This window comes from Babylonia areolata, chromosome 1, assembly GCF_041734735.1.
Source record: "Babylonia areolata isolate BAREFJ2019XMU chromosome 1, ASM4173473v1, whole genome shotgun sequence".
NCBI lineage: Eukaryota > Metazoa > Mollusca > Gastropoda > Neogastropoda > Buccinidae > Babylonia > Babylonia areolata.
The window spans coordinates 40,985,782-41,012,383 of NC_134876.1; the positions used below are offsets into that span (position 1 = coordinate 40,985,782).

Sequence of the window (26,602 nt, forward strand, 5' to 3'; positions counted from 1 at the left end):
GAGCTGGAGGAGGAGGAGGAGGAGGAGGGATGATCTGAATCAAGAGAACTGTATGGAAGAGATCCTCTCGTCTGTCTGTCTTTCTTTCTTTTCTTTCTGTCTTTCTTTCTGGAATTCGTTCATTCGTTGATTTATTCATTTGTTTGTTTATCTATGTATCATTTTAAAAGGGAACGGGACACAGCATCAGGTTTACTGTGCCCTTTACCCCTGGAAGCGGAGAAGAAAGTCGTCAGTTGTCTGTCACAAGGAAGTGGAGGGGGGCGGTGGGTGGTGGAGGAGAGGACTCTGAGCACATGGGGCGGGGGGTGGGTGGGATGGAGGATGGGGGGGGTGAGGGGAGTGGGGTGAGGGTGGGGGGGGGGCATACGGCGCAATCAATGCCGGACCGTGGCAGCTTGGCGGGGTAATGGCCTGGGCCCCGTTACAAGGTCTTGGTTAATGAAACAATCCTAATTCGCTTTCAGCGCCCCTCCCCCCCTGGTCCATTTCTTGTCCTCCCTCCCTCCCTCCCTCTCTCCCTCCCTTTGCAGCGGACAACTTCATCAAGGAGTGCCGGTGCCAAACAGTGGCGGGGCAGGGTGAGAGGGACAGGACAGCCCCGGCCTTTGTTGTCCTTCCTTCCCCGGACCCCTCACTGCCGGCCCTCTCCACACTTGCTCATCCGATTTGCCTGCCGAGGGCTTTAGTGTGCAGCCCCTCACAATTAAACAAATGACAACGCTGTTACAACACGTCTCGGTGATTCGCAGTGAGGAGCCAGAAAAACTTGCATGTTTGTGTTTACCTTACCCCCCCCCCCCCCCCACCCCCCACCCCCCGCACTCCCTACCACCCATTCCATTCAGTCACTACCATCATCATCATCACCCCCCCCCCCTTCTCCTCCTAAGGTTTCCTGATGATGTTGTGTTCACCCGCCGCAAGCTTCTTAGAGTTTGGTTTTGAAATGAAGTCAAGTGCCCTTCCCCCCAAAAAAAACTGACAGAAAACTCCTGTGGATGTCTGCCTCTGTCTGTTTTGATTTGTCAATACTTGTCTGTCTCCTTGTCTTGTCTTTCTTATTTCCACCCCGCACCCCCTAACCTCCCTCTCTCTCTAATCTCACTATACTCTCTATCTCTAACTTTGTGTCCACGTCAGTTTCTCCGTGTGATGTTCAATTCTCCCCCGCTCACTCTCGCTCTTCCATTAGCCCTCACTTACATTCTGTCTCGGTGTTCGTCTTTTCGTCTGACTGACTGTCTGTCTCCCTATCAGCCCGTGTCTGTCTCTCTTTCCTTCCCTCTCCTGTCTGTCTCTGTATGTCGGTTTTCTGCTCCTGCATAATTCCTGAAACGCGACAAAGGATTTATTGACTGACTGGCTGAATGATGTGCTTGCGTGTCTAATGTTTACCTGCTGGATTTAAATCTCAAGTCTGCCTTAAAACAGCTATCAAATTCACAACGCGATGTGTTCTCTTTTCTCAAGCTCTCAAATTTTCGTTTGGAGTTTCTTCGAATGAGTGCCGAGAAGGAAGAAAGGGGTGGATTTCAAAACTACTAATGTCCAGTCATGCAAACAGAAATGTGGAGATTTAGAAAACAGGTTGGCGATTTTCTAGGAATGGGCCAAAAGAGCCATAGGGTTGACATAGGGAGAGATACGGGAGGACTGTGGTGAGAGAGAGAGAGGGGGGGAGGGAGAGAGAGAGGGGGGGAGGAAGGGATAGAGAGAGAGGAGGGGAGGGAGAGAGAGAGGGGGGGAGGGAGAGAGAGAGAGGGAGGGAGAGAGAGGGAGAAAGGGAGGAAGAGAGGGAGGGAGAGAGAGAGGGAGGGAGAGGGGGAGGAAGAGAGAGAGGGAGAGAGAGAGGGAAGGGGAGAGAGGGGGGAAGGAGGGAAGGAGAGAGAGAGAGGGAGAGAGAGGGGGAGGGTGGAGGGAGAGAGAGAGAGGGGGGAGGGATAGAGAGAGAGAGGGGGAGGGAGAGAGAGCGAGAGAGAGAGAGAGAGAGAGAGAGAGAGAGAGCCTGAAGATTGTGAGAAGGGAAGAGATTTGGCCAGAGGAGGAAGAAAACACAGAGCGGAGGATGGAGAGGAGGACGGAAAATAGAGAGAGAGAAGAGGAAGGGAGGGATAAAGAGAAACACACACACACACACACACACACACACACACACACACACACACACACACACACACACACAGAGAGAGAGAGAGAGAGAGAGAGAGAGAGAGAGAGAGAGTATATTTATACTGATATCTATATGGCGCTGAATCTTGAGCAGAGACAAATCAAAGTGCTTTTGCACCAGTCATTCACACGCATGCATGATTCTAAAAACTGGAGAAACTGAGGACAAGGAAGAGCAGGGTAGGGAGACTGTCTTGGGAAGAGGTGGGTTTTAAGGCCAGACTTGAAAGAGCGGAGTGCTGAGACCCGAAGAAGCGAAAGAGGAAGTTCATTCCAATTGCAAGGTCCAGAGACAGAGAAACACACACACACACACACACACACACACACACACACACACACACACACACACACACACACACACACACACACACACACACACAGTGAGAGAGAGAGAGAGTGTGTGTGTGTGTGTGTGTGTATATATATATATATATATATACATATAATAAAAATTATATAAAAATCACACACACACACACACACAGTGTATATATATACACTCTGTGTGTGTGTGTGTGTGTGTGTGTGTGTGTGTGTGTGTGTGTGTGTGTGTGTGTGTGTGTGTGTGTGTGTGTAGTTCATTCATTACGTAAAACTGTAACCTGATGGAGGAAAAAAACAATGCTGGCATCAGACAGCCCAGTGTTAAAAGTTAATCCTTGCTTTCCCGCGAGGCTATAAATGAAAATTGAACATCACATTGTCTAATTATGCTTCGTTAATTATAACTTGAAAGTGCTTACAGAAACGAAAAGGACAACCCCTCCTTACCAGCCTTGTTTCGGACTGATCAAGTCAAACTTTCGCGTTACAACAGGTGAAATATTTGACTATATCATTCTAGTGGCGAAACATTTCATTTATAAATGCAGAATAAATAAAAATCAAACCATGTATAAAGTACTTCCTAACAGACCTAAGAAACATATATAAAACCGAAAAATATATACACTCGATGGAAATGTCCATAGCATTTTCTAGAAAATGGTACCCATACATAAAAATGATTGAAGGCAACGAGGAGGGAAAGACAACCACGAATGTAGCGTTTGTTCTTTAATTTATTTTCTTTTTCCTTTCATTTATTTACTTGTTTTATACAGTGCATGTGACTTTTTTGTTGTTGTTTTCCTGATTTGCAGTTTAGGTGGTGTATACAGTGGCAAATATTGTTGATTTCAGATATTGGTTTTGTATGTCCGTCTGTATGTATCAAATGTTAAACTCGAATAAAATATTTATTTAAAAAAAAAAAAATCGCGTTACAGTTAACTTTCACAAAATGATTAAGTATGTCTGTCTGTATGTATCAATGTTAAACTCGAATAAAATATTTATTTAAAAAAAAAAATCGCGTTACAGTTAACTTTCACAAAATGATTAAGTATGTCCGTCTGTATGTATCAAATGTTAAACTCGAATAAAATATTTATTTTAAAAAAAAAATCGCGTTACAGTTAACTTTCACAAAATGATCAACAAAGCAGAATCACATAATAATCATGATTGTTCCCGGACCAAAGGACAGGCAGGTCTCAAATCTGATGGTCAGGTTAAACGTGTTTAAACACCAAATGTCCAGTCCATTGTGCTCAGAAAGATAAGCTCCAGCATTATCCTTTCTTCGACAGTGTGGCATTGTCAATAGGAATTCACGAGCAGAACAAATCCAATATTTTGTCCCCCTACAATCTCAGTGAAGCAAACTGGGAGGTGCTAAAAATCTCCGTCAGTCAGTCTTCTACTCTCATCATGACTGAAAAATGTAGCAGATGGCCCAAATCAATGTCGCTGATGCGCGCGTAAGCATGCACATGCACGCGCGCGGACACACACACACACACACACACACACACACACACACAGAGAGAGAGCTCGCGCGTGCACACGCACATACAGACAGAGAGAGACAGAGAGACAGAGAGCCGATTTAAACTGACCCTCAGCAGCCCAGATACTGGACCGTGCCGTTGATAGTCATCTGGCTGACCGTGTGGACACACTGAGGCCGATATGACGCTCACTGCCCCGGCACAGCGATTACCATATCGCTGCATCTTCACGACCAGCTGAGCTGGGCGCATCTGTGCCGAGTCATGGGGTCACAGTGCTATATTGTGTGTGCCGCTGTCGTTGTTCTGTTTGCCCGTCCAAGTCGATGAGGACCCGCGCCATTACATCTCTACCAACCACGCTGGTTGACTGGACACGATGTGACCGGAGATGGCTGATCGAGTACCGATTCCGACACGGAATGTCCTGGCACATGCTGTAGTGTATTGTGGGGACATGTGTGTACACACCTTTAGTTTGTGCGCTAGTGGCTCCTCTTGTGGTGAACTTGCGAGGTCCTCTCCCCTTGCCATTCTGCCATCATCACCTCTGAGGTCTGTGGATGAATGTGCCGCTACAGGCTGGGCGGTCAGTGTTGATGTGACCCAGATGTATATGATATCTTCACCGCGGGCATCGTCATCATGGGTCTAGAGTTCCCGCAAGGAAGCTGTGAGCAGTGGAGAACTTTGAGAATCACACACATACCCCCACTTTCTGTGCACTTTATACAGTCCTAGGGTGGGTTCTTATGGCCTGGCCAGTGCGTTCGGGTTTTGTAATTGTCAGTTATCAGCACTCTTTTTTTTTTTTCTTTTTTCTAAAAGACGTGGTGTAGCATATATGAATCAGTCCGCACGTATTGACACTTGAAACTGAAACTGAAACTCATTTCACTGAAACACTGATGTATTAATTTATGCCATTAGCTGTACAGCGCATTTTGAAACAGGTGTAATGAGACGTGAAACTGCAAATACGAGAATGCGGTATCAGTCTCTGTTGAAAAATGTAATAGATACAATGGAGAACTATGTAATAAAGGTTCCTACTTTATGTATGATTTATCAGTGATCCTTTTCATGCAAGGAATTTATTAACTAATCTGATAAAATATTGAAAATATTGGAAAATTAACAATTAATATTATCATCATTATTATCATCATCATCAGTATTATTTATTTAGTTTTTGGGGTGTTTTTTGTTTGTTTGTTTGTTTTTTTGGTTTTTGGTGTGTGTGTGTGTGTGTGTGTGTTTTGGGGGGTTTGTTGTTGTTGTTTTTGTTTTAATATATTCACCGTGAATTTTCCAATATTTTGTCTTTTATTTGGGTGGGGGGAGGAGGTAATTAGTTCTATTAACTGTTGGTTCCAGAGAACTCCTTGTTGCCATTGTGGTGCCGTCCCTCGCCGTCACACGTTACAATCGGTGCAGGAACCTGAAGCTTCACCTACAAACCCACTCTTCGACGCACCGTCTGCAGAAGGCTTAACGAACAGCAAAGTAAACTCTTCACGGATCTTTGCATTAGTCATATGCCTCTTACTGAATGTATCATATTTTCAACCATTGAAACAGAAAAAAAAATATTGATAAATTTTATTTCTATAGTCAAATTGCACCACTGCCGACCAAGTTCACAATCGTGCTCTCAAAATCCTAAAATCAAGGGACGCAAGTCGTAAGATTTGAACTTTGACACAGTTTAAGATAGCGGGTTTGATTGGGTATGTTGAATGAATTGTGCATTAACAGCGCAGGGAGAATTTAAGAAAGCATGTTGGTGACAGATCAGAACGTGTTTTGACAGGAATCTCCAAAATAGTGTCGTTTGCAGTTAGACCACAGGATATTTTGACTTGAGTCGATGTGAGTCTTTTTGCGAACGATGCTGCACAGTTACTGAGCGCTCTCAAAGCGGTGTTGGGGGATGGGGGGACGGGGGGGGGGGAGGGTGTTTTTTGTTGTTTTATTGTTGTTGATGTTGTTGTTTCTATCTCCTTCCTTTCTGCCCGTTGTATCTGGTTGTTGTTGTTGTTGTTTGTTGTTTTTTTGTTTGGTTTTGTTTTGTTTTGTTTGTCATTTTCTGCTTCACCGGTCTGTTGGTATGTATGTACACCAACCTTTAGGACATTCGCGCGGTACCCATGCTCAAGAACAGCTAGCTTAAAAGGATGAATCATAACGTAGAGGATGAGACTAAAACAGAAGAAACAAAATTGCACATACGTGCAAAATTACATGTGAAAAAAAAGGCGTTATTTTGGGAACAGGTGAGGTGTTGGGGCTGACTTGAAGAAGCTGAATGTGGGCTTTGCGTGAAATGAAAGGGGGAGTGTGGTGTCGTTAACGGGATCACTGACACTAACGCGTAAAAACAACAACTTTTTTTTTTTTTTAAAGGAATTAGGACTGATTGGTAAGTCTTTTTCTTTTCTTCTTCTAAATCCAAATCGATGTGAATGCGACGGAATAAACAGAAATTTATGGAAGATCAGTCTCAGAATGCGAACACAAAATCAGTTCTTCCGTACCGAAGAAATCAGTGGCGTTTGATTTAATCCAACTCTCAAGCCCCGCCCAAGGTGACGGCTTTGAGGATCACATGCTCCAACTTGCGTTTTACAGGCTATATACATCGTGACCCAGGCAGATGAAGTACGACAGAATGTTCACACATTTATGTTAGTGTCTGATGAACTTGTAAAGCCAGGCCTATGATTTTTCAGTTTATGACGGAACCGATTATCGTCACCAGACGGGCCAGAAGCTGTAGAGAGGCTACCGACAGTAGACTGAATCTTTTCTCCTTTTTTTTTTTTCCTTTCTTTCTTTCTTCTCCTTTTTTTCAAATTTTTTTTTATTTTTTTTATTCTTGTGTTAATTTTTTTTTTATCAGTCCTCTGGCGATCAGCTGGACAGAATGGTGTGCTGCGCTATGTAATTGTTACGGTATACCTACCTCATTTTCTTTTGCAGTGTGTGTATGTGTGTGCGTGCGTGCGTGCATGCGCGCGAGCGTGCGCGTGTGTGTGTCTGTGTGTATAAACAAATTTGCGGTTAGAAGTTTTTTGTTTGTTTGTTGTTTTGTTTTGTTTTATTTTTTTTCTGGTGTGCGTGTGTGTGTGTGTGTGTGTGTGTGTGTGTGTGTGTGTGTGTGTGTGTGTCGGAATGTGGTTTTTTTTGTTGTTGTTGTTGTTTTTTTAGGGGGGAGGGGGGTTGGGGGGGGGGTTAGTTGTGACAGGGTTCTGTGCGGGTGACTGGATAATTTGTACATTTGGTGCGATGTGGCACATGACACTTAGCACGTGGCTGGTGTCACCAAGAAGAGTCTGTGGGGTGATTGTTCCTTTCTGTCTTACAACTTCATTGTTCTTGTTGTTGCTTTTAACGTTCTGAATAAAAATGAAAACAACGGTAAACAGAGAATCTTATTTACATACAGAGAGGGGTAGTTGTGGTAAAGAGAGACTGATTTCAGAGGATTCTTTATTGTGCCTCATGTTCTATTATTTTCGATTCCTTTATCTAAGGTTTATGCAGTTATTGCAGTCAAGTTCGTTTTCGTCTCTTCCAAGAGAGCCATTGATAGAATCAGGTATAAATAAAGGCACTTGACTTTGTGTTGTTGTTTTTTAACGATGGTGTTTTCGTATTGGTTTTGTGGGTTGTTGTTTTTTTGTTTTGTTTTTTTTGTTGTTGTTTTTTTGTTCTTTGTTTGTTTTTTATCACTTTTTTTTTCAAAGCATATGAATCTTTACACGAGCATTCAGTAAAGCAGAGATGGTGGTGGTAATGTGTAACCGCGGTAAGAACATAATCATACTTTGTTTAGTCAATCGCATCTTCGTCTTCTTATTTTTCTGCTCCTTCTCCTCCTCTTTCTTCATCAGAGTACAAAGGACTAGGACTGTGATAATAACTTTTAGAAACTGCGAATGGTAATAATTTACTAAACGCCGTGCGTAAGAGGACTAGCATTCAAAAACTGATACGTGTTATATTCATATGTATTATTTTCAAACTGCAAACTCAACAGAAGCGGGAAATGGATTTGCCCGCCGTCAACGCCAGAAATGATTTCTTTTGGCTATGTATATAATGCGCAACCAATGCGTTTTTGGCTATGTATAATGCGCAACCAATGCGTACTTGCCCACGTATCATGCGCAACCAATGCGTTCTTGGCTATGTTTCATGCGCAATCAATGCATTCTTGGCTATGCATCATGCGCAACCGATGCGTTCTTGGCAATGTTTCATGCGCAACCGATGCGTTCTTTGCTAAGTATCATGCGCAACCAATGCATTCTTGTCTATGCATCATGCGAAACCGCTTAATGCGTTCTGAATGTTTTACCAACCAATGACTTTGTTTTCCTTCTTTTTAACAAATACTATACGGTATACGGAAGCAGAACCGGCTGAAGTCTAAAGGGTAAATCTCTGTGTGTGGAAAAGAAACAGACATGCAGACAGACTTTCGGCTGACTGACTGACTTACTGACTCAGTGACTGACTTATTAACTGATTCACTGACGCGGTGTGAATTCTCACTAATTAGTACTTTCCCTTTACGAAGACGTGTGGATGATTGCCTATTCTTTGTAGCAGTATACACGGTCCCGTTCAGATTTCACTTGAAAACGTACATCAGTGATTAACCACAACACAAGACTTTTGCGGCACTTTTGCTGTTGAGAATTTGATTCAACAAAGTTTTAGAAACCATTTTTCTGTTCTATTTTTCGTGTAGTCTCTGCAAAAGTGTCAGCGCTATATAAATATTATTATTATTATTATTATTATTATTGTTAGTGCAGTACATTTTCACACTGTTTTCATATTTTGACGAAACAGACATGCTTTCTGATAATGTTTTCTTAGAGAGAGAGAGAGAGAGAGAGAGAGAGAGAGAGAGAGAGAGACAGAGAGAGAGAGAGACAGAGAGAGAGAGAGAGAGGGGCGGCATGTTTCACGATTTTGATTGTAATGGGAGGCAACTCCTCTCAAATGTCACGAAAGAGAATAGAATTACGGATTGTTTCCCTTGTTTCTTGAAAATGTTTTTCCCGAATCTATTTTTAGTTTCTCGTAATGCTTCCTCCTCCGGAGAAAACAAATTTCCTCCGCTAGTTTCATATCCCAAAGACTGAGTTGTGCAACGATGGCGGCAGGAAAACAACTTATTACTAAGTACACTTATGGAGACTACGAGGAGATTGCATTCACTAGCAGGTAAGTAAACGTCGTGAATTATCGACTTATCAGATATCAATGCAGTGTTCGATTCATTTTCCGTTTTCAGTGTCTTTGATGTCGATGCTCCTGTTATCGACTGAGTGACCGAAACTGAGATCATTTATTTCCTTGTACGCAGACCACTACTTATGGAGTTTTGTATCAGTGTTGGAATAACATTTCCCTTTCGCAAATTCCGAATCTGTGTGTCAGATTCTCAGTTATGCTACTGACACTGATAGTTCGTCGAAAAATCAACTGATACTGATTTTGTGATTGAGTCAACTAGGCTCAACTGACCAGTCTTTAGTTGTGCAGCCTTTCAGATACCGAATAAATGGGTTTGGTTGAAGTGATCCATACTCAGTATCACAAGTCTTCAGTTTTATTAAACTTGTCTGGCCAAACCCGCAGTGGACTGGTCCGGACCGATACACCTTCAGTACTACTGTGACTGATAGGCCCGATACTATAGGGTAGGATGTCACAGGGTCAGCCGTTATATATTTTACCACTCAGAAATGTAAACGTTGTAGATCTTCCTGTTTGTTTTGCTTCCCTAACATATAATGATTCATGGACGGATCATGATGTTCATGGTGCCTCCGTCTCGAAACGGGAAGTGAAAATAATGATTCAGTAGACTTCCTTAACTGACCCAGAGGCAGAAACCCTGGAAACTGAATGACTGTTGCCGCGCGGCATCAACTCAGTTATCACCACTGTGGTGACTGGCAGACTGGGTAGCTCATTTGTCTAAGTCAGATTGTGTCTTCGATTCAGTCTTCAGTTGCTTGTCTGTGTCATGTCTATGTGTCTGTCTGTGTCTTCGATTCCGAGTCTTTGCTTGTCTGTCTGTCTGTGTGTCTGTGTGTTTGTCTGTGTCTTCAATTCAGTCTTTGCTTGTCTGTCTGTCTGTTTCATCTGTGTCTGCATCAGGTCGTCTGACATCCATTCTGGGCCTGTCTTTCCTCTCCGACATTGACAACAAAACAAATAACCTCTGACATTGTTAAGAATGTAACTTAAAAAGTGATATGTAATGTCGCCTAATTCAAAAGGTAATTCGTAATCCCCAAAACGTTCGATACGTGAGACCCGCATCCAAGTGTTATTCAGTTAATGCCTATCATGAAAACAGTGTCACACACACACACACACACACACACACACACACACACACACACACACACACACCGGCACACACACACATACACACCGCACACATACACACACACACACACACACACACACACACACACACGGCACACATACAGACACGCACGCACGCACACACACACACTGACACACACACACACTGACACACACACACCGTCTCACACACACACACACACACACACACACACACACACACACACACACACACACACACACACACACACACACACACACACACACACACACACACCGGCATACGCGCGTGCGCACGCCGGCGCACAGGGTTTTTTGGTGTTTTTCTTATTTATTTAACATATATTTCATACATCAGTATACCACTGCTGCTGCTGCTGCTACTACTACTACTACTACTACTACTATTAATTGTCGCACGTACGCACACACGCGCGCGCGCGCGTACACACACACACACACACACACACACACACACACACACACACACACACAGAAAGAATGACAGACAGACAGACAGATTGACAGACCGGACAGAAACAGCTAAGAGACAGGGGGAGAGAGAGAGGGACAGACAGAGAGACAGACACAGACAGAGAGAAAGACAGAGATAGATGGACAGGGGAAGAAACAGATAGACAGAGACAGACATAGGTTAATACGAATGCAGCAAAATAACTTGCGTGAATTTTTCCCCCCCCAGAGAAGAATCGGGAAAATCCGGACATCGTCATCGGCGCAGTCAGTTTTCAAATTTTAAAAGATTTTTTTTTTTTTTAAATAAAAACAAGAGAAGCAAGGCCTTCAAGACTCACTTGTGATATACTTTTAAAAAAATCTAATCGTTAAAATGTGTTCTGTATTTCTTATTATAAAGCTTCGGGTTATAAAAAAAAAAAATAAAAAAAAAAGTCTCACCAGATTCGAGCCCCGCGGGTTCGGGTGAGAAGAAGCTGTCTTACCCATTACACTATCGTGGCTACTTAACTAACGTTCTAAAATTTAATATTTGAACACACTTTTTTAAAGGGCGATAAATCAATTGCGGTATTCGCAGTGAGAACGCTGTTTAAATCATATTATTCTGGTGTATCTTGAGCATTCAAAAAATCTTTAAGGGCAATAATAAAAAAAATTCTTTTTAAGTCCGCGGTAAAGGAGACGCCGCAATCACACTGCAACATTTAGCCGTTTTCTCTAGATCTAGATAGATGTACAAGTTTAATTACACCCGCCGGGAATGTAGTACGACACGGTCGATTCAATTTCTCTTTTATGTTCATTCTAGTTTTATAGTTTTAAAGTTGATATGAAAATTTAGTATTTTGTTAAACTAATAATATGTAGAGCCAAGTACAAGTACTTCTAAACGTCGTATGAAGTGAAAAGGACTTCATTTTGAGAAAAATCAAGACTGGAAATTTTTTCGTTTCATCGTGATCAATTCAAGGGTATTAACTCGCATGGTTTACAATTTTTAACTGTGAATTCCGACTGATTCTGTGGATATTTTTATGGCAGTTTGGGGCATAATCCAGTAAGTGATGAGGCCGGTTCACAAATCTTTCCCTGAATAAATATTTAACGGTCTCCTTCTCCATCTTTCCATCACATGTTATCGTGTATTGTCCATTGAATATAGGATTGAACGCGCAGGTCAACAACTTGAAACAAAATGGCGTCGTTCGCGTTCGTGAAGAACATGAGCACGCGCTTTGTATGTGTATAAATATGTGTACGCAACTGAGTTTTGCCCATGACCTTCAGGGCTCAGCCAATAGATCTGTTAAGTCCACTCGTCGTATTGATTTTAGTATTTTCCGAAAAAGACCACTTGGACGAATGAACATAGTGAAAGCCCTGTACACTGAGAGTAAAACACACAAGCTTTTTATGTATTGAGTATAATTTCAAAATGTAATGTTTAAGATGAGAAAGATCAGTTTAAAGCAAATTAAGTCCCCTAGCATTAATTACAGAGTAATTTCCCTTTTTTACTATCTGCACCAAAACGTTTGCAAAATAAACAAAACTTCCATGCTTAGCAAAAGAAGTTCCTGTTTGAACAAAAAATGATAATAATGACTGCTCGTGTTGTTGTGTCAGAATACCAGATCAAAGTGCCAAGTTTAAAGAATACAAAAAATATAAAAATAACAGTAAATACAGTTTGCATATAATTTGGCTTCTTTTTTTTAAATATTTTTTTGTGCCCATCCCAGAGGTGCAATATTATTGTTTTAAACAAGATGACTGGAAAGAACTGAATTTTTCCTATTTTTATGCATAATTTGGTGTCAACTGACAAAGTATTTGCAGAGAAAATGTCAATGTTAAAGTTTACCACGGACACACACACACACACACACACACACACACAAACACACACAGACAACCGAACACCAGGTTAAAACACAGACTCATTTTGTTTACACAAGTGAGTCAATAAAATAAAAAGATTATAAAAAAAATAATAATAATAATAATTTTTAAAAAACACGAACCAGTTCACATTCGACTCAAGAAAGCCAAAGACAAGATACAACAAGATAAGGCAAAACAGTAGAATACAAGAACTTTGTGTAAGATTGACCGTCCTCTTGTCAATTGATGAACGAAGTGAGCGAGTAAGTATGTGTGTGCGTGCGTGAGTGTGTGCGTGCGTGCGTGTGTGTGTGTGAGTTGTGTGTGTGTGTATGTGTGCGTGTGTGTGTGGGTGGGTGGGTGGGTGGGTGGAGGGTGGTGAGTGAGAGAGAGAGAGAGAAAGTGTGTGTGTGTGTGTGTGTGTGTGTGTGTGTGTACCATTTTGTGTTCTGCTGCGTTGTGTTGCGTTGCGTTGCGTTGCCGTGTTGCGTTAAACTGAGCTGTGCTGTGCTGTGCTGTGCTGTGGTGTACTGTGCTGTGGTGAACTGTGCTGTGGTGTACTGTGCTGTGCTGTGGTGAACTCTGCTGTGCTGTGGTGTACTGTGCTGTGCTGTGGTGAACTGTGCTGTGCTATGGTGTACTGTGCTGTGCTGTGGTGTACTGTGTTGTGCTGTGCTGTGTTGTGGTGCACTGTTCTGTGCTGGTGCACTGTGCTGTGCTGTGGTGAACTGTGCTGTGCTGTGGTGAACTGTGCTGTGCTGTGGTGTACTGTGCTGTGCTGTGGTGTACTGTGCTGTGCTATGGTGTACTGTGCTGTGCTGTGGTGAACTGTGCTGTGCTGTGGTGTACTGTGCTGTGCTATGGTGTACTGTGCTGTGCTGTGGTGAACTGTGCTGTGCTATGGTGTACTGTGCTGTGGTGTACTGTGCTGTGCTGTGCTGTGGTGAACTGTGCTGTGGTGTACTGTGCTGTGCTGTGGTGTACTGTGCTGTGCTGTGGTGTCCTGTGTTGTGCTGTGGTGTACTGTGCTGTGCTGTGCTGTGGTAAACTGTGCTGTGGTGTACTGTGCTGTGCTGTGGTGTATTGTGCTGTGGTGTACTGTGCTGTGCTGTGGTGTATTGTGCTGTGGTGTATTGTGCTGTGCTGTGGTGTCCTGTGCTGTGCTGTGTTGTGCTGTGCTGTGGTGTACTGTGCTGTGCTGTGTTGTGTTGTGCTTTGCTGCTGTGCTGCTGTGCTGTGCTGTACTCCATTATTCCCTACCAAGAGTGCATCGCCAAAGGGCACCACCAGCTGTTTTCTTCTCTTTCCATATTTCCCGGGTTTAAATAAGTTTTTGTACCCGCCCTTCTTCTCTCTCTGTCCTCAGTCGTGTCTACATGAACAAACTGACGGCAAAAGTGGACTGAACAAACAGCTCAAACAGTGGTAGCAGTCATAACCTCCTGACAATTGGTCATATAATCACAGAGGTTATGTTAACACGTGCGTGTGACGCCCATTCAGACTTGTTTTGTGTTCGTTCCAGAGCCCCCCTCCACCTCCTCCCCCCCCCCCCCGCCCCCCACCACCACCCCAGCCCCAACCCCTAACCCCCACACCCCACTCTTCCTGAAGCTTCGTAACAAAGCACAGGATGGGAAAATAAGCGTTCAAAACTCCTCTCTCTCTCTCTCTCTCTCTCTCTCTCTCTCTCTCTCTACCTCTCTCTCTCCATATATATATATATATATATATATATATATATATATATCTACACACACACACACACACACACACACACACACACACACACTCAGATAGAGAGATAGAGAGATCATGTCACTTGTACGTTTCATATGAACTTTTTATATTCGAGGAGGCAACTTTGTGTTCTTTTGGCTTCTCAGTCCATCACTGTGTGTATGTGTGTGTGTGTGTGTGTGTGTGTGTGTGTGTGTGTGTGTGTGTGTGTGTGTGTGTGCTGTGTTGTGTTTAAGTGTGTATGCGTGTGTGTGTGTGTGTGTGTGTGTGTGTGTGTGTGTGTGTGTGTGTGTGTGTGTGTGTTCTGACTGTGTGAATGTCTGCGTCTCTGTGGTGGAAGTGGACAGGTTGCCTTGAACTCATTGCCTCACCGATGGAACAAGGGGAAAAACTTACGCATGCTGGTGTGATTGTTTCTGATTGTCTCCCTGCTTTTTCAGACACAAACAATGGAACATTTGTATAGATAGATAGATAGATAGATAGATAGATAGATAGATAGACAGATAGATAGATAGATAGATAGATGTGTATACATACGTGCGTGCGTGTGTGTGTGTGTGTGTGTGTGTGTATGTGTGTGTGTGTGTACGACTGATCGTGCATATAATTATGCTTGTGTAAACGTGTGTTTGGTCTTTGTGCATGTCTGTATAAATGGGGCGCTTCAAAAGTATCAACAACAGACACGTCAGGTGACCAGCAGAAAGAAAAAACAGAAAGAAAAAAAAAACGAACCAGTTAGCTAAAAACCGCCGGCGTCTGTCTGTCTGTCTGCGTGCAGAAATGAAATGAACCTGGCGGTGTGGGACGGGGAACGCACGTGCAGGCTGTACAACTACAGCATTGAAGACACGGTCAAGGAAAGGGTGGGTCGCTTCCTCCACTTCGGACTGGCCAAGATCTGGGATGACCAGCAGCTGCTCGACCTCAAGGTCTTCGTGGGCAACCAGGTCAGCGGAAGGGAAAGCACGTGTTGTGTTGTGTTGTGTTGTGTTGTGTTGTGCCTCGTCATGTCGCGTCACATCGTATTGTGTTGTTTTGTATCGTATTGTATTGTACTGTATTGTATTGTACTGTATTGTTTTGTATTGTATTCCTATGCCCCAGATGTTCCGATGTCACGCCTTGATCATGGCGAGTATGTCGGACTACTTCAAGACGGAGCTGACTTCAGAGGCTGTCCGATCGAGGCAAATGTCCGGCGAGCCGGTCACCCTCGTTCTGGACGACACGTGCATCTCCCCGAAGATGTTCCAGCTCCTGCTGGACATGATCTACAAGGGCACGGACATTCTTCAGAAAGAGCATGCGCTGGATCTCATCAAGGCGGCCACCTACCTCCAGATCAACGCCCTTGTGTTCCGCTGCCTGAATACCCTGGTCAAAGAGCTGACCGAGAGGTGAGGAGAGTTGTAACTAATCATCATCATCATCATCATCATCATCATCATCGTGGATAATTACGCAGCGCTCTAACCAGAATGCTTTAGATATATACTCTGAGTGCTTTAGATATATACATGAAATACACACAATATCATACAACAAATAATCATTACGTCATATATATATATCAACACGCACGCGTGTATGGGTATGTGTGTGTGTGTGCGTGTGTGTGTGTGTAGTAACTGTATGACGATGTGGGACTGGGCGGAGGCCAACAACGTGCCCACCCTGGCCTCCAAGGCCAAAGGCGTGGCCCTGTCCTTCTTCCAGGTGCTGCGCCACACCGAAGACTTCCTGCGCATGCCCGTGGAGCGACTGACCCTCATGCTCGGCCACGACCTTCTGCGCGTGAGCTTGAACTGTGTTTGGGTGATGTTGTTCAGGGGGTGTGAGAGCAATTTTGTTTTCTTTGTGCCTCCCCCAACCCCCTCTCCTCCCCCCGGGCCCAACTCCCTCCCCGTAAAATCTTCCCCATTTTCTTCCTTGCTAATGTCAGCCTAAAGTGAAACAGACTGGTTTCTTTCTTAAAGAAAACAATGGGTGTAAGTATACGGAAGCTGCTTCTTCGTGAAACTGTTTAGCTGATACATCATCTGCTGTGTGAAACCGAATGAACGTATTCTTCTTTCTATGTGTTATGTGCTAGGAAAAGGCACATTATTGGCCCACGCCTTCCAGTGCCGAGCCCTGGACGCAGTGAATTTGAACTCACTGCCCCGATACCAGTTCAAGGCTATAGTACCCTTAACCTTCATGTTTCTAACCTGAAATAATATATATTAAAAGATATATATATATATATATATATATATATATATATATATATCTGTGTGTGTTATTTGGAAAGATGAAATATTCCATTGCACGCCAACACTTGCACTAACGCCGTGTGTCAGTACCGTTACGAGGACGAAATCCTGGAGGCCATCCTGGACTGGGTGGAGTTCGACGTGGATGGCCGACGTCAGCACCTGTCTGAGCTGCTGCCCTATGTGTGCTTCCCCTACCTCTCCTCCCGATACCTCAACGAGCTCAGAAAACACCCCTTGATTGGACTCCGCACCGACCACGCGTGTAAGCACTCATGTGCTTCTTGTGCGCAAAATAAATGCTCTCTGTCTGTCTCTGTGTGTCTGTACTGGGTGTCTCTGGGTGTCTGTCTATCTCCTCTCTGTCTGTCTCTGTCTGTCCCTGTCTCTCTCCCTGTCGCTGTGTGTGCGCGCGCGCGCGCGCGTGTGTGTGTGTGTGTGTGTGTGTGTGTGTGTGTGTGTGTGTGTGTGTGTGAGTGAGTGTGTGTGTGTGTGTGTGTGTGTGTGTGTGTGTGTGTGTTTCTCGAGCTAGAAAGTTCATTGGAATTATGTTTATTCATTTGGCCCGAACCCCTTCTCCCACTACCCTTACCCCAGTCCTATACAATGATGTGACCCCCCCACCCCCCCACCCCCACCCCCGCCCCCACCTCTCTCTCTCTCTCTCTCTCTCTCTCTCTCTCTCTCTCTCTCTGCAAACACACACGTATGTACGCTTCAGAAAAGGTTAAATTGTGGAGCACACTGATAAAAATTCAAGCTTCCAGCAGCCGACACTGTCTTTTAATCCCTCAGCATATTCAAAATGATATTATACGTGCTGCCTGTTTTTGCTGAATTTCATGGATCAGAAATGGTAATGGTACTGTCCGCATTCAGCTTACAGTTGGCACCATTCGGACGATGAGAAGTTGGAGAGCGTGGCACGGCACGTAATCATTTCCACACAGACTGAGCGTGTGAACGTGTGTTGTTATGGACTGACAACATTGCAGAATGGACGGTACAGGAAAACCATTTGCAGAGACCCAAGTTTTTGACACACAACCGACAGACCTGGATGGAGGAATCTGGTGAACAGTTCTTTTGTGCGGCGCCCCAATGACTCCTGAACAGTGCTGAGGGGAGTGTGGGGTAGGGGTGGGAGGGGGGAGCCGCGAAAATAGACGTGTGTTGGTACCTGTGTCCATTCCTTACTGTGTCCGCTCACCTCACAGCCTATGTGGACGAGGCCTTGACGTACCACCTAGCGTCCCTTCAGCCGGACGGCAGGAAGGTCCAGATCGAGATGCTGAAGCGGCAGGCGCACTCCCTCAAGCGGCTGATGCCGGGCATGAGCCGCGTGACCGTGCTGCTCGGGGGCTCGGTGGTGCTGGACGAGCCTCTGACCAACGTGGTGGCCTGCTGGATGGACCCCAGCCGCTACAGGAACGTCGCGCAGTTCTCCATCGCCTCCCTGCCTCAGTCCATGGGCCTGCGCTTCGCTTCCGCCGTCTGGAAGAACGACATTTACGTTAGCGGAGGTTCCAGGTGATAAAGTGTTGTTTTGTTATTGTTGTTTTTGTTGTGTTGTTGTTGTTGTTGTTGTTGTTGTTGTGTGTGTGTGTGTGTGTGTGTGTGTGTGTGTGTGTGTGTGTGTGTGTGTGTGTGTGTGTGTGTGTGTTGTTGTTGTTGTTGTTGTTGTTTTCTCAAAATTTTCCTTTATTTATTTTCTTTCTTTTTTTTCTTCTTTTTTTTTCTCACACTCCGCTTGTCTCGCATCCCCTGTAATACAGTAGGTTTTTTTGTTTGTTTGTTTGTTTGTTCTTTTTTGTTTTTACTGTTGCTCTGTCTCCATATATTATTGCTTGCACGCCACTTGTCTCGAATCCCATGTGATACAGTCACAACCAAGGCTGTCGAAAGTCCCAGGGCCGAGAGGAAATCATCAGTATCAGACTGACATACAGAGAACTATCTGTGTAAAGTGGCCACACAGAGAGCTGTGAATTTCGCATGGCTACACAGAGCTGTTGGTGTCATGACGCCACACAGAACTGTCAAATATCACAAAACCACACACAGAGTTATCAATTTCATGTGGTCACACATAACTGTCACCTTCATGTGGCCACACAGCTATCAACATAACTAAACACAGAGCTGTCAGTATTACGTAACTACACACAGAGCTGTCAATGTCACGTAACACACAGAGCAGTCAATGTCACAGAGCTGTCACAGAGCTGTCATTATTACGTAACTACAACACAGAGCTGTCAATGTCACGTAACTACACACAGAGCTGTCAATGTCACAACTACACACAGAGCTGTCAGTATTACGTAACTACACACAGAGCTGTCAATGTCACGTAACCACACACAGAGCTGTCAGTATTACGTAACTACACACAGAGCTGTCAATGTCACGTAACCACACACAGAGCTGTCAGTGTCACGTAACCACACAGAGCTGTCAATGTCACGTAACTACACACAGAGCTGTCAATGTCACAACCACACAGAGCTGTCAATGTCACGTAACCACACACAGAGCTGTCAGTGTCACATAACCACACACAGAGCTGTCAGTGTCATGCTGCCATGATCGATGTCCACCAAGCAGAAGACGCTCTGTGCTGATTCACTTCTGTGGTGTTCTGAATTCTTCAAAGCACACAGGACACCACTGTCTGATCCCCCTCCCCATCCACTCCTCACCTACTGAGACATTCGCTCATTCGTGGAGCCAGAGTGAGTGAGCGGGGACCGTCACCACGTCCCTCAAACGGCATTCTCCACGAATCTACCGACACCGAAGACTGATACGAACTCACCACCAGCGGTGAAGTTGTGGGAGAATTTTTTTTTTTTTTTTAATATGAACTGAGGTCACCATGAAAAGAGAGCAGGAAAAGCCACCGATTCTCCGGCAATCCAGATTCATTTATTCATTTGGTTGTTGAGTTTAAACAACCTATTGGCTTGCGTCCATACTGTCATGTTGCTCAGTACTTGGGTCTTGGTTAAGTGAAGGTATTAATTGATTGTAGCTAAAAGGGGTGATATCTTGAGTGTCAGTCCGGGTGGAAGATCCATCTGGCATTCTGAGGGAAGAGTCATGCCTATCTGAAGAAGGGTGACGTCCTGGCTGTTCTTCTGCCTCTCCAAGAGGAGTGGAGGTCGGAGGGCGGGAGGGTCCTTGGTGTCTGAAGAGGGGCGAGGTCCTGATTCATTCTTTCCATGTTTCTGTCCATTTTTCAGGTCCTCAGACACCCTCCTGGTCTACAAGCCCACCGAGAACGCCTGGCACAAGCTGCGGGCCATGCCCCAGGGCCGTGAGGATCACTCCATGGTGGCTAACGACGGCAAGCTCTACGTGCTGGGCGGCAGGATCATCACCAGTGGCAGCTTCGAGGTCACCGCCGACATCAGCCAGTACAACATCGAGGCGGACGTCTGGCAGCAGGCGGGGCAACTTCCGGTGGCGGTGGAAGCGGCGCCTGCCGTCCTGTTTTCTGACAAGGTATGGGGTCGGCATAGGTCGCCGCGCGTGACCGCTGAGCTGCATATGATGATGATGATGATGGTGGTGGTGGTGGTATTGATGATGATGAAGATGAAGATGATGATGATCATGATTTGTAGAAGATGATGATGATGATGATTTGTAGTAGTAGTAGTAGTAGTAGTAGTTTTGGCAGCAGCAGTAGTTGTTTTTGTTGTTGCTGTTCTTCGTCTTCTTCTTCTACTTGATATCATCATTATCATCGTCATCATCATCACTATACTGTGTGCATCTGACAGGGTGTTTCGTGCGCGACTATCATGGAACAGTAGTAGTCCTGTGAGTGAAAATGGCGACCTGACGGCTGTCTGTCCTTCAAGTTAAATTACAAACAAGAGTCGTCAGTGTGTTCAAAGCTGAATATCCAATAACTGTTTGAATACCATAGCTCACGAGAACATGTGCTTTCTTTTAATTAGTTTTTGAAGCCCAGTCAAAGACTGGTTGTGCGATTTACCTGTTAATGGTTTGTTGACGTACGCGAATGCAGTTGTTTTCAACCAGACACAGAGGTAGTAGTACGTAAGAGTACTCATTAATGCACAGTCATTGTTTCCGTGTCCCCAGACTACAACAAGCAAGCGTATGTCATGGTGTGGTACATGACCATCGTGTCCTTAGTGCACGTTGTGTCCTTAAAGGTGTACGTTTTCGGGGGCCGGACGGCCTCAGGGGACAAAGTGGGCCTCGTCCAGCGGCTGGACCTGGCAACAGGACAGAGCCAGGTGGTAGGGGAGCTGCCTCAGAGCACCGAGGGCGCCAAAGCTATCGTGCTGGGCAAGGACATGGTCCTCGCCTGTCCCGATGGCACCATCTACACGGTGAGGTTACCAAGACTGCGGGTCTTCTTCTTCTTCTTCTTCTTCTTCTTCTTCATTATTATTAGTAGTAGTAGTAGTCGTAGTAGTAGTAGTATTCTTTGCCTCCTACAGTCTCTGGTAGTTTTAATGGCTGGGGGCTAGACATGCAAAGGACTGTCCGTGATGTTTGATGTTTTCTTCTCTCGTAGGCATCTGTATGTACCACTTTCTTCCCATTCTCTCTCTCTCTCTCTCTCTCTCTCTCTCTCTCTCTCTCTCTCTCTCTCTCTCGCTCTCTCTCTCTTTCTCTCTCTCTATCTCTCTGTCTCTGTCTGTCTGTCTGTCTCCCTGTCTCTTTCTCTCTCTCTCTCAATCTCTCGATCTCTCTCCCGTTCCCAATTCCCCTCCCCTTTTCACCTCTCTCACTCCCCCCCCCCCCCCCCCCTTTTCCATCATCTCTTCTGTCTCTTTCACCCTCTCTCCATCCGCTTCCAGCCCCTTTCTTCTCAGACTCAGTAACTGCAATACAACAGCAAGGAAAAAATAACCGACCAGTATGCAGGAATTTTAATAAAAAAAAGTAAAATAAAAATAAAAAGGACAGCCAGTATAATGCAAGTGTCTCTGACTGCCTGCAGGTCCATGAGATGTCCAGAGGCAGGAGACTGACCCACACCGAGTCTCACGAATCTGACGATGACCCCTTGAACTCTCTGTACAGCCTGCCGCTGAAGGGAGCTGAGGAGGAAGAGGGGGTGAAGGTAAGCCGCCATGACTTACTTGGTCATTCCCTAGAACTCCCCGAGACGCACGCATAGGGCCACGATAGCACTCGTCCGGCGGACTTGGTTCTGGGCTGTCCTCTTCGTCTGGGCCCATGTCCCTCCGGCTGCCTTCATCTCGTTCTCCCTGCATCTTCCCCGTGTCTGTTTTGGTCTTCGCTAACCACTGTTTATTTGTTGTTTGTTTGTTTTTTTTGGTGTGTTTTTTTTTGGTGGGGGGTAGGGGGAGTGTGGGGTGGCGGGGGTGGGGGCTGGGGGGGGTTCTCATGAGGGTTCTGCTCCAGTGCTTGTTTGGTGATGGTGTTTGGAGGTTTGCACAGGGTGTGGCCAATCCAGCACTATTTCATGTTCCCGATTTCCTTGCAGATGGGATTCTGCATGGCTCTTTTTATGTGCGTGCGTGTGTGTGTGTGTGTGTGTGTGTGTGTGTGTGTGTGTGTGTGTGTGTGTGTGTGTAGCGTGTATATGTGTGTTCCTGCGTGTGTGTTCCTCTCTGTGTGTGTGTGTGTGTGTGTGTGTGTGTGTGTGTGTGTGTGTGATCAGGGCACTTCGGCACAAGCGGCCTTCAAGGGCAAGAAGGTGCACTGGTCTATGCTGGATCCTGTGGGCGCGGAGTGGGTACCCCAGGAGGAGAAGGCCACCAGTGGTGAACCTGCATCACAAAGCCCGCGCGGGGGAGATGGAGCAGTAAGTGAAAAAGCATCATTTGCTTTACAAACATACAAGTCTATAGATGGACAGACAGAGAGAGAGAGAGCGAGAGAGAGAGGTGTGGGGGGGGGAGGTTCTTTGATTATGTTCTCCTATCGTTCATCATCCAGTGACAATTCATTGTTACATTTATTTCTGCCGTGTCCATTGAAAATAAGATAATTTAACGAAGATCTTCAGTTTGTAACAAATCATTGGTCTTAGCGCGTGTGTCCGAATACTATTATGATCAAGACGTACTTCTTTGTTATCTAACCCTCAAACAACTTTCCTGTTCGACAGGATGAGAAGAAATCCCCAAAGACACCTGGTGAAGAGGACACGAAGAAAACCTCTGCGGCTGACTCAAAGACAGAAGAAGAAGAAGAAGTTGACAAAAACAACGACGAAAAAGAAGAAGAGAGAGATGTGAAAAGAGCCACCAAAACTGATGCCAGGGCTGAGCAGGAAAGCGACCAGGACGATGAAGAATTGGAGAAAACAGATATGGCCGACGCTGGCCCCGCAGAACACGCCCCAAAGACGAGCAGTACGAAGCATGCTGATGACCGGGTGGTGGAGAACAAGAGACCGCGCGGCATGAAACACGGCGAAGACACGGACGAGGCTGAGGGACCTGGCAGTGAGGAAGAAGAAGAAGACGAAGAAGAAGAAGAAATGGGAAGGAACTCCCCAAAGCAAACAGCCTCAACCCCCCTGACGCCAGCTGAGCCGGACCAGCCGCTCGACTTCCTCATCGCCAAGATCGCCAGCATGGGGAAACGCCGTGACTTCGGCCTGTTCGTCCACAAGACGGACGTGATGGTGGTCGGGGGCCAGGCGGACAACGGCAACTTTCTGGACGACATTCTGAAGATCCACCTGCCCACGGGCAAGGTCATCAAGACAGGCTGTAAGCTGGTCATCCCGCTGTCAGGCATGCAGGTGGAGTGCACGGTCATTCACCATGACTTCCTGCTGCAGTACTTCGATGCCGCCAGCTGTTTCTATGGGGAGTGAGGACTGACAGTGAAGGGTCTGCGTGGACACTGAGAATGGGTGAGCGCTGTTGTTGGAAAGGGTGTTTGTAGGGGGAAGGGAAGAAAGGTTGGAAGGAAGGAAGGAAAACGAGCGGACAAATCCACGAGAACTGTAATTATTTTCTTGCCGGTGAATCTAGAAATTTGTAAATAGCCTGTTGAAGTCGTGCCACATTGACAGTATCCCTGCTCAGTAAAACGACCCAGTCCCCCCCCCCCTCCCCCAACTGATGTTTCATCTTTCTCTCAGAACTGTCACACGAATTAGCCATCTCAGGATGATGTAGTTTATTGTTATGGAGGGATTTTGCTTTGTTTTATTGTCTTCAGTTTAAATGCCTTAGCAATTAAGCCATCATGCCTACAAATACAATAGTCTGAAAAATATGTTCAACTGAAATTGTCATATTAAGTTATATAACGGTTCTTGGTCAAGTTCTCCAACTGAAGGCAGAAAACGAACACGCGGCGTGTTTTGCGGGAAAACGATGCACAGTTAGTCAATGTCAGTTTCCTGGGAGAGGAAACTTTCAGGGCAGCTGCAATGAACAGCTGATCAGCATGAGTCAGTGGCTCTTCCGCCCTGGGTTCCAGCATATCAAACGTAGACAGACAAGTCTTTTTCTGACAGACTGTGCAACAACTTCAGTGCCGCTTCACTGTTCGCTCGATTTGAAACATCTGATTTTTTTTCCCGTTTGTACTCTCCAGATGCACAGTGAGCTGCCTGCAGTGCCTTTTAATCAGACTAATCAGACTTCCCGTCTTCTGGACGTTTGCATTATGAATTACTCCTTTCTTTTCTCTTGGTCTTCTCCCCCCCCCCCCCCCCCCCCCCCCCCCCCCCCCTAGTGTCAGTCACTACCTCTCTGCGTTCCATTGGGTTTCCTGAAATAAACATGTCTTGTCTCGTGTCTTGCCTGCTCACCCTTATGATATCAGGTTCCTTTTACCTGCATTTTCGCAGGTGATATCCTCCCTTTTCCTGTTTAACTGAGGAGAAAGAGCGGGAAGTTATTCGACTTCGTCGCTTTCAGAGTGAAATTTTACCAGGCAAGGGATGTCAGAGATGTTAGGCACAGAGGACAGACTGTTGAAGTTGCTTCCCTTGATCTCGTTCCGCTTCTTCGTTCTTTTGGTTCTCTTGTGACGGGCACGTGTGTCCTCTACATGACATGACGTGGCAAAAGCAACCGTCTATACTCATCAGAAAATAATAGCTGACATTTTTTGTCTCGTATTGCCCTCACGACCCCCCACCCCATTCTTTCTCTCCCTAATAAAATCCATTCAATTCAGTTCTCATCAACCGGAGCCGGGGAGTATCGACACGGGGGAGTATCGGGCTGACCCCACTTACGATAGTACCCTCAGAAAACAAACTTTAGAATTCATTCAGAACACCCTGTGCTTGAAGTTTCACCCGATGTGTTAGGGAGGCAACAGTATTTTTTTAAATAAATAAACAAATCATTAAGTAAGTAAATGACTATTATGATAATGAAATTAATAACAATAATAGTGATAACAACAAAAACAACAACAATAATAATAGTAATGAAAAATAAATGAATAAATTTGAAATCGTTGTCGTTGCTGTAATTGCGATTTTTTTTTTTTTTTTTTTTTTTTTTTTTTTTTTTTTTTTAGGGCGAATGAGGCGTGTGTGCCTGGTTGTTTGACGGATTCTCTCCCTTTGTAGAAAATGCTTCAAGCTTTGTATGTATGCTAGTGATTTTTTGTTTTCATTTTTTCCCAAAATTAAGTCAAGCTAATGCATGTTTGTCTTCACCCAAACTGTTGGGGTAAAAGAACTGTAAGTATTCTTGGAAATGATTGTTTTTTGTGGATAGTCCAGTTACACTGACAAATCATTTATGAAAGATGTAGCCTGATGGGGTACAAAAGGAGTAACATACAGAAGACCCCATGAAGTCTTCCCCTGGACTTCCGCCCCCAACTCAATTGTTTCTTGACAGGTTTGTATGTTACTTGTGTCAGACTATCCCTCCTCTCTCTCTCTCTCCTATCACCCTTTGACAGAGAAAGTGTGTGTGTGTGTGTGTGTGTGTGTGTGTGTGTGAACCAGCAATGATCACTGTTTTCATAATTTCTGCTTTATTAAGGTATTAAGGTGGCCATAATAGCAATATTATTGATATTGTTGTGTTGTTTCTGAGATGTATACTTTTTGTAACAATTCAATTAATTGTCCACTAAAAGAGAATTACAAGCTCTTGCTGCATTTCATACTTTGTGATCAATTTTCTCTGTTCTTTTCTTTCTTATACTTTCATTATAAGAACATTTTTTGATGTAGTTCTGCTTGCTGTTTGTTTTATGTGATAGTGTATTGTAAACCTGGGAAGTGCTTTGAAATCTTGCCGAGTGCTGTCAGCAGTAGGCTCATATAGTTAATGGGCAAGTTTCTTACCTTGTTACTGCAGTGTACCTTGTATTTATATGTGTGGGTAAGCTGGCAGGAAATCTTTTAGTGACACTGTCTTCAGGAGCTGAGTACCCAGTACCTTTGTCTCATTTTTGGGAGCACAGGCTCCTGCATTTGTTTTCAATAATTACTGTAAGCACAATTTAAAGTGGTTTTTTTTTCTGAAATGTCCTTTGTCTCATGCCAGTCTTCTATTTTCCACTCAAATAGTCAGTCATGCAAGAGTGCATGATTTTGTGGATCATTTTATATATTATCAAAACCTGTTTATGATTAAAGCCTGAAGTGGGTCTTACAGTATTTGGATGATTGACAAATTGTGTAAGCAATTGAAGTATTTCCCTCTGCTGTTGTGTAATTATGATGTTTACATTTCTTAAAAATATTAACATTGAATAAAGTTTATTTCAGACTCCAGATTTGTATAGATAAAGTTCTCATGAAGCAGAATGCATGCAGTGTCTGAAGAAATGACCATCAGATCAATAATGGTATCGACCCAGAACAAAATATCCCTGGGTTGA

At 44.7% G+C, this 26,602-nt stretch overlaps 1 protein-coding gene across 1 annotated transcript; it reads left to right on the forward strand.

Annotated features, from left to right (window-relative positions):
• The first annotated feature begins 9,128 nt into the window (after positions 1 to 9,128).
• On the forward strand, positions 9,129 to 26,497 carry LOC143283023 (ectoderm-neural cortex protein 1-like). The gene is made up of 11 exons (XM_076589017.1): positions 9,129 to 9,248; positions 15,292 to 15,460; positions 15,618 to 15,910; positions 16,139 to 16,307; positions 16,856 to 17,033; positions 17,986 to 18,298; positions 20,014 to 20,275; positions 20,959 to 21,138; positions 21,756 to 21,878; positions 22,443 to 22,586; positions 22,893 to 26,497. The coding sequence occupies exons 1-11, from the start codon at positions 9,178 to 9,180 to the stop codon at positions 23,607 to 23,609; spliced, it is 2,619 nt and encodes an 872-aa protein (XP_076445132.1). The 5' UTR covers positions 9,129 to 9,177; the 3' UTR covers positions 23,610 to 26,497.
• Positions 26,498 to 26,602: the final 105 nt, after the last annotated feature.

Coding starts and splice junctions, on each gene's coding strand:
- LOC143283023 (XM_076589017.1), top strand. CDS start 9,178: ATGGCGGCAGGAAAACAACTTATTACTAAGTACACTTATGGAGACTAC. Junction 9,249..15,291: donor GAGATTGCATTCACTAGCAG/GTAAGTAAACGT, acceptor GTCTGCGTGCAG/AAATGAAATGAACCTGGCGG. Junction 21,139..21,755: donor CCGATGGCACCATCTACACG/GTGAGGTTACCA, acceptor GACTGCCTGCAG/GTCCATGAGATGTCCAGAGG.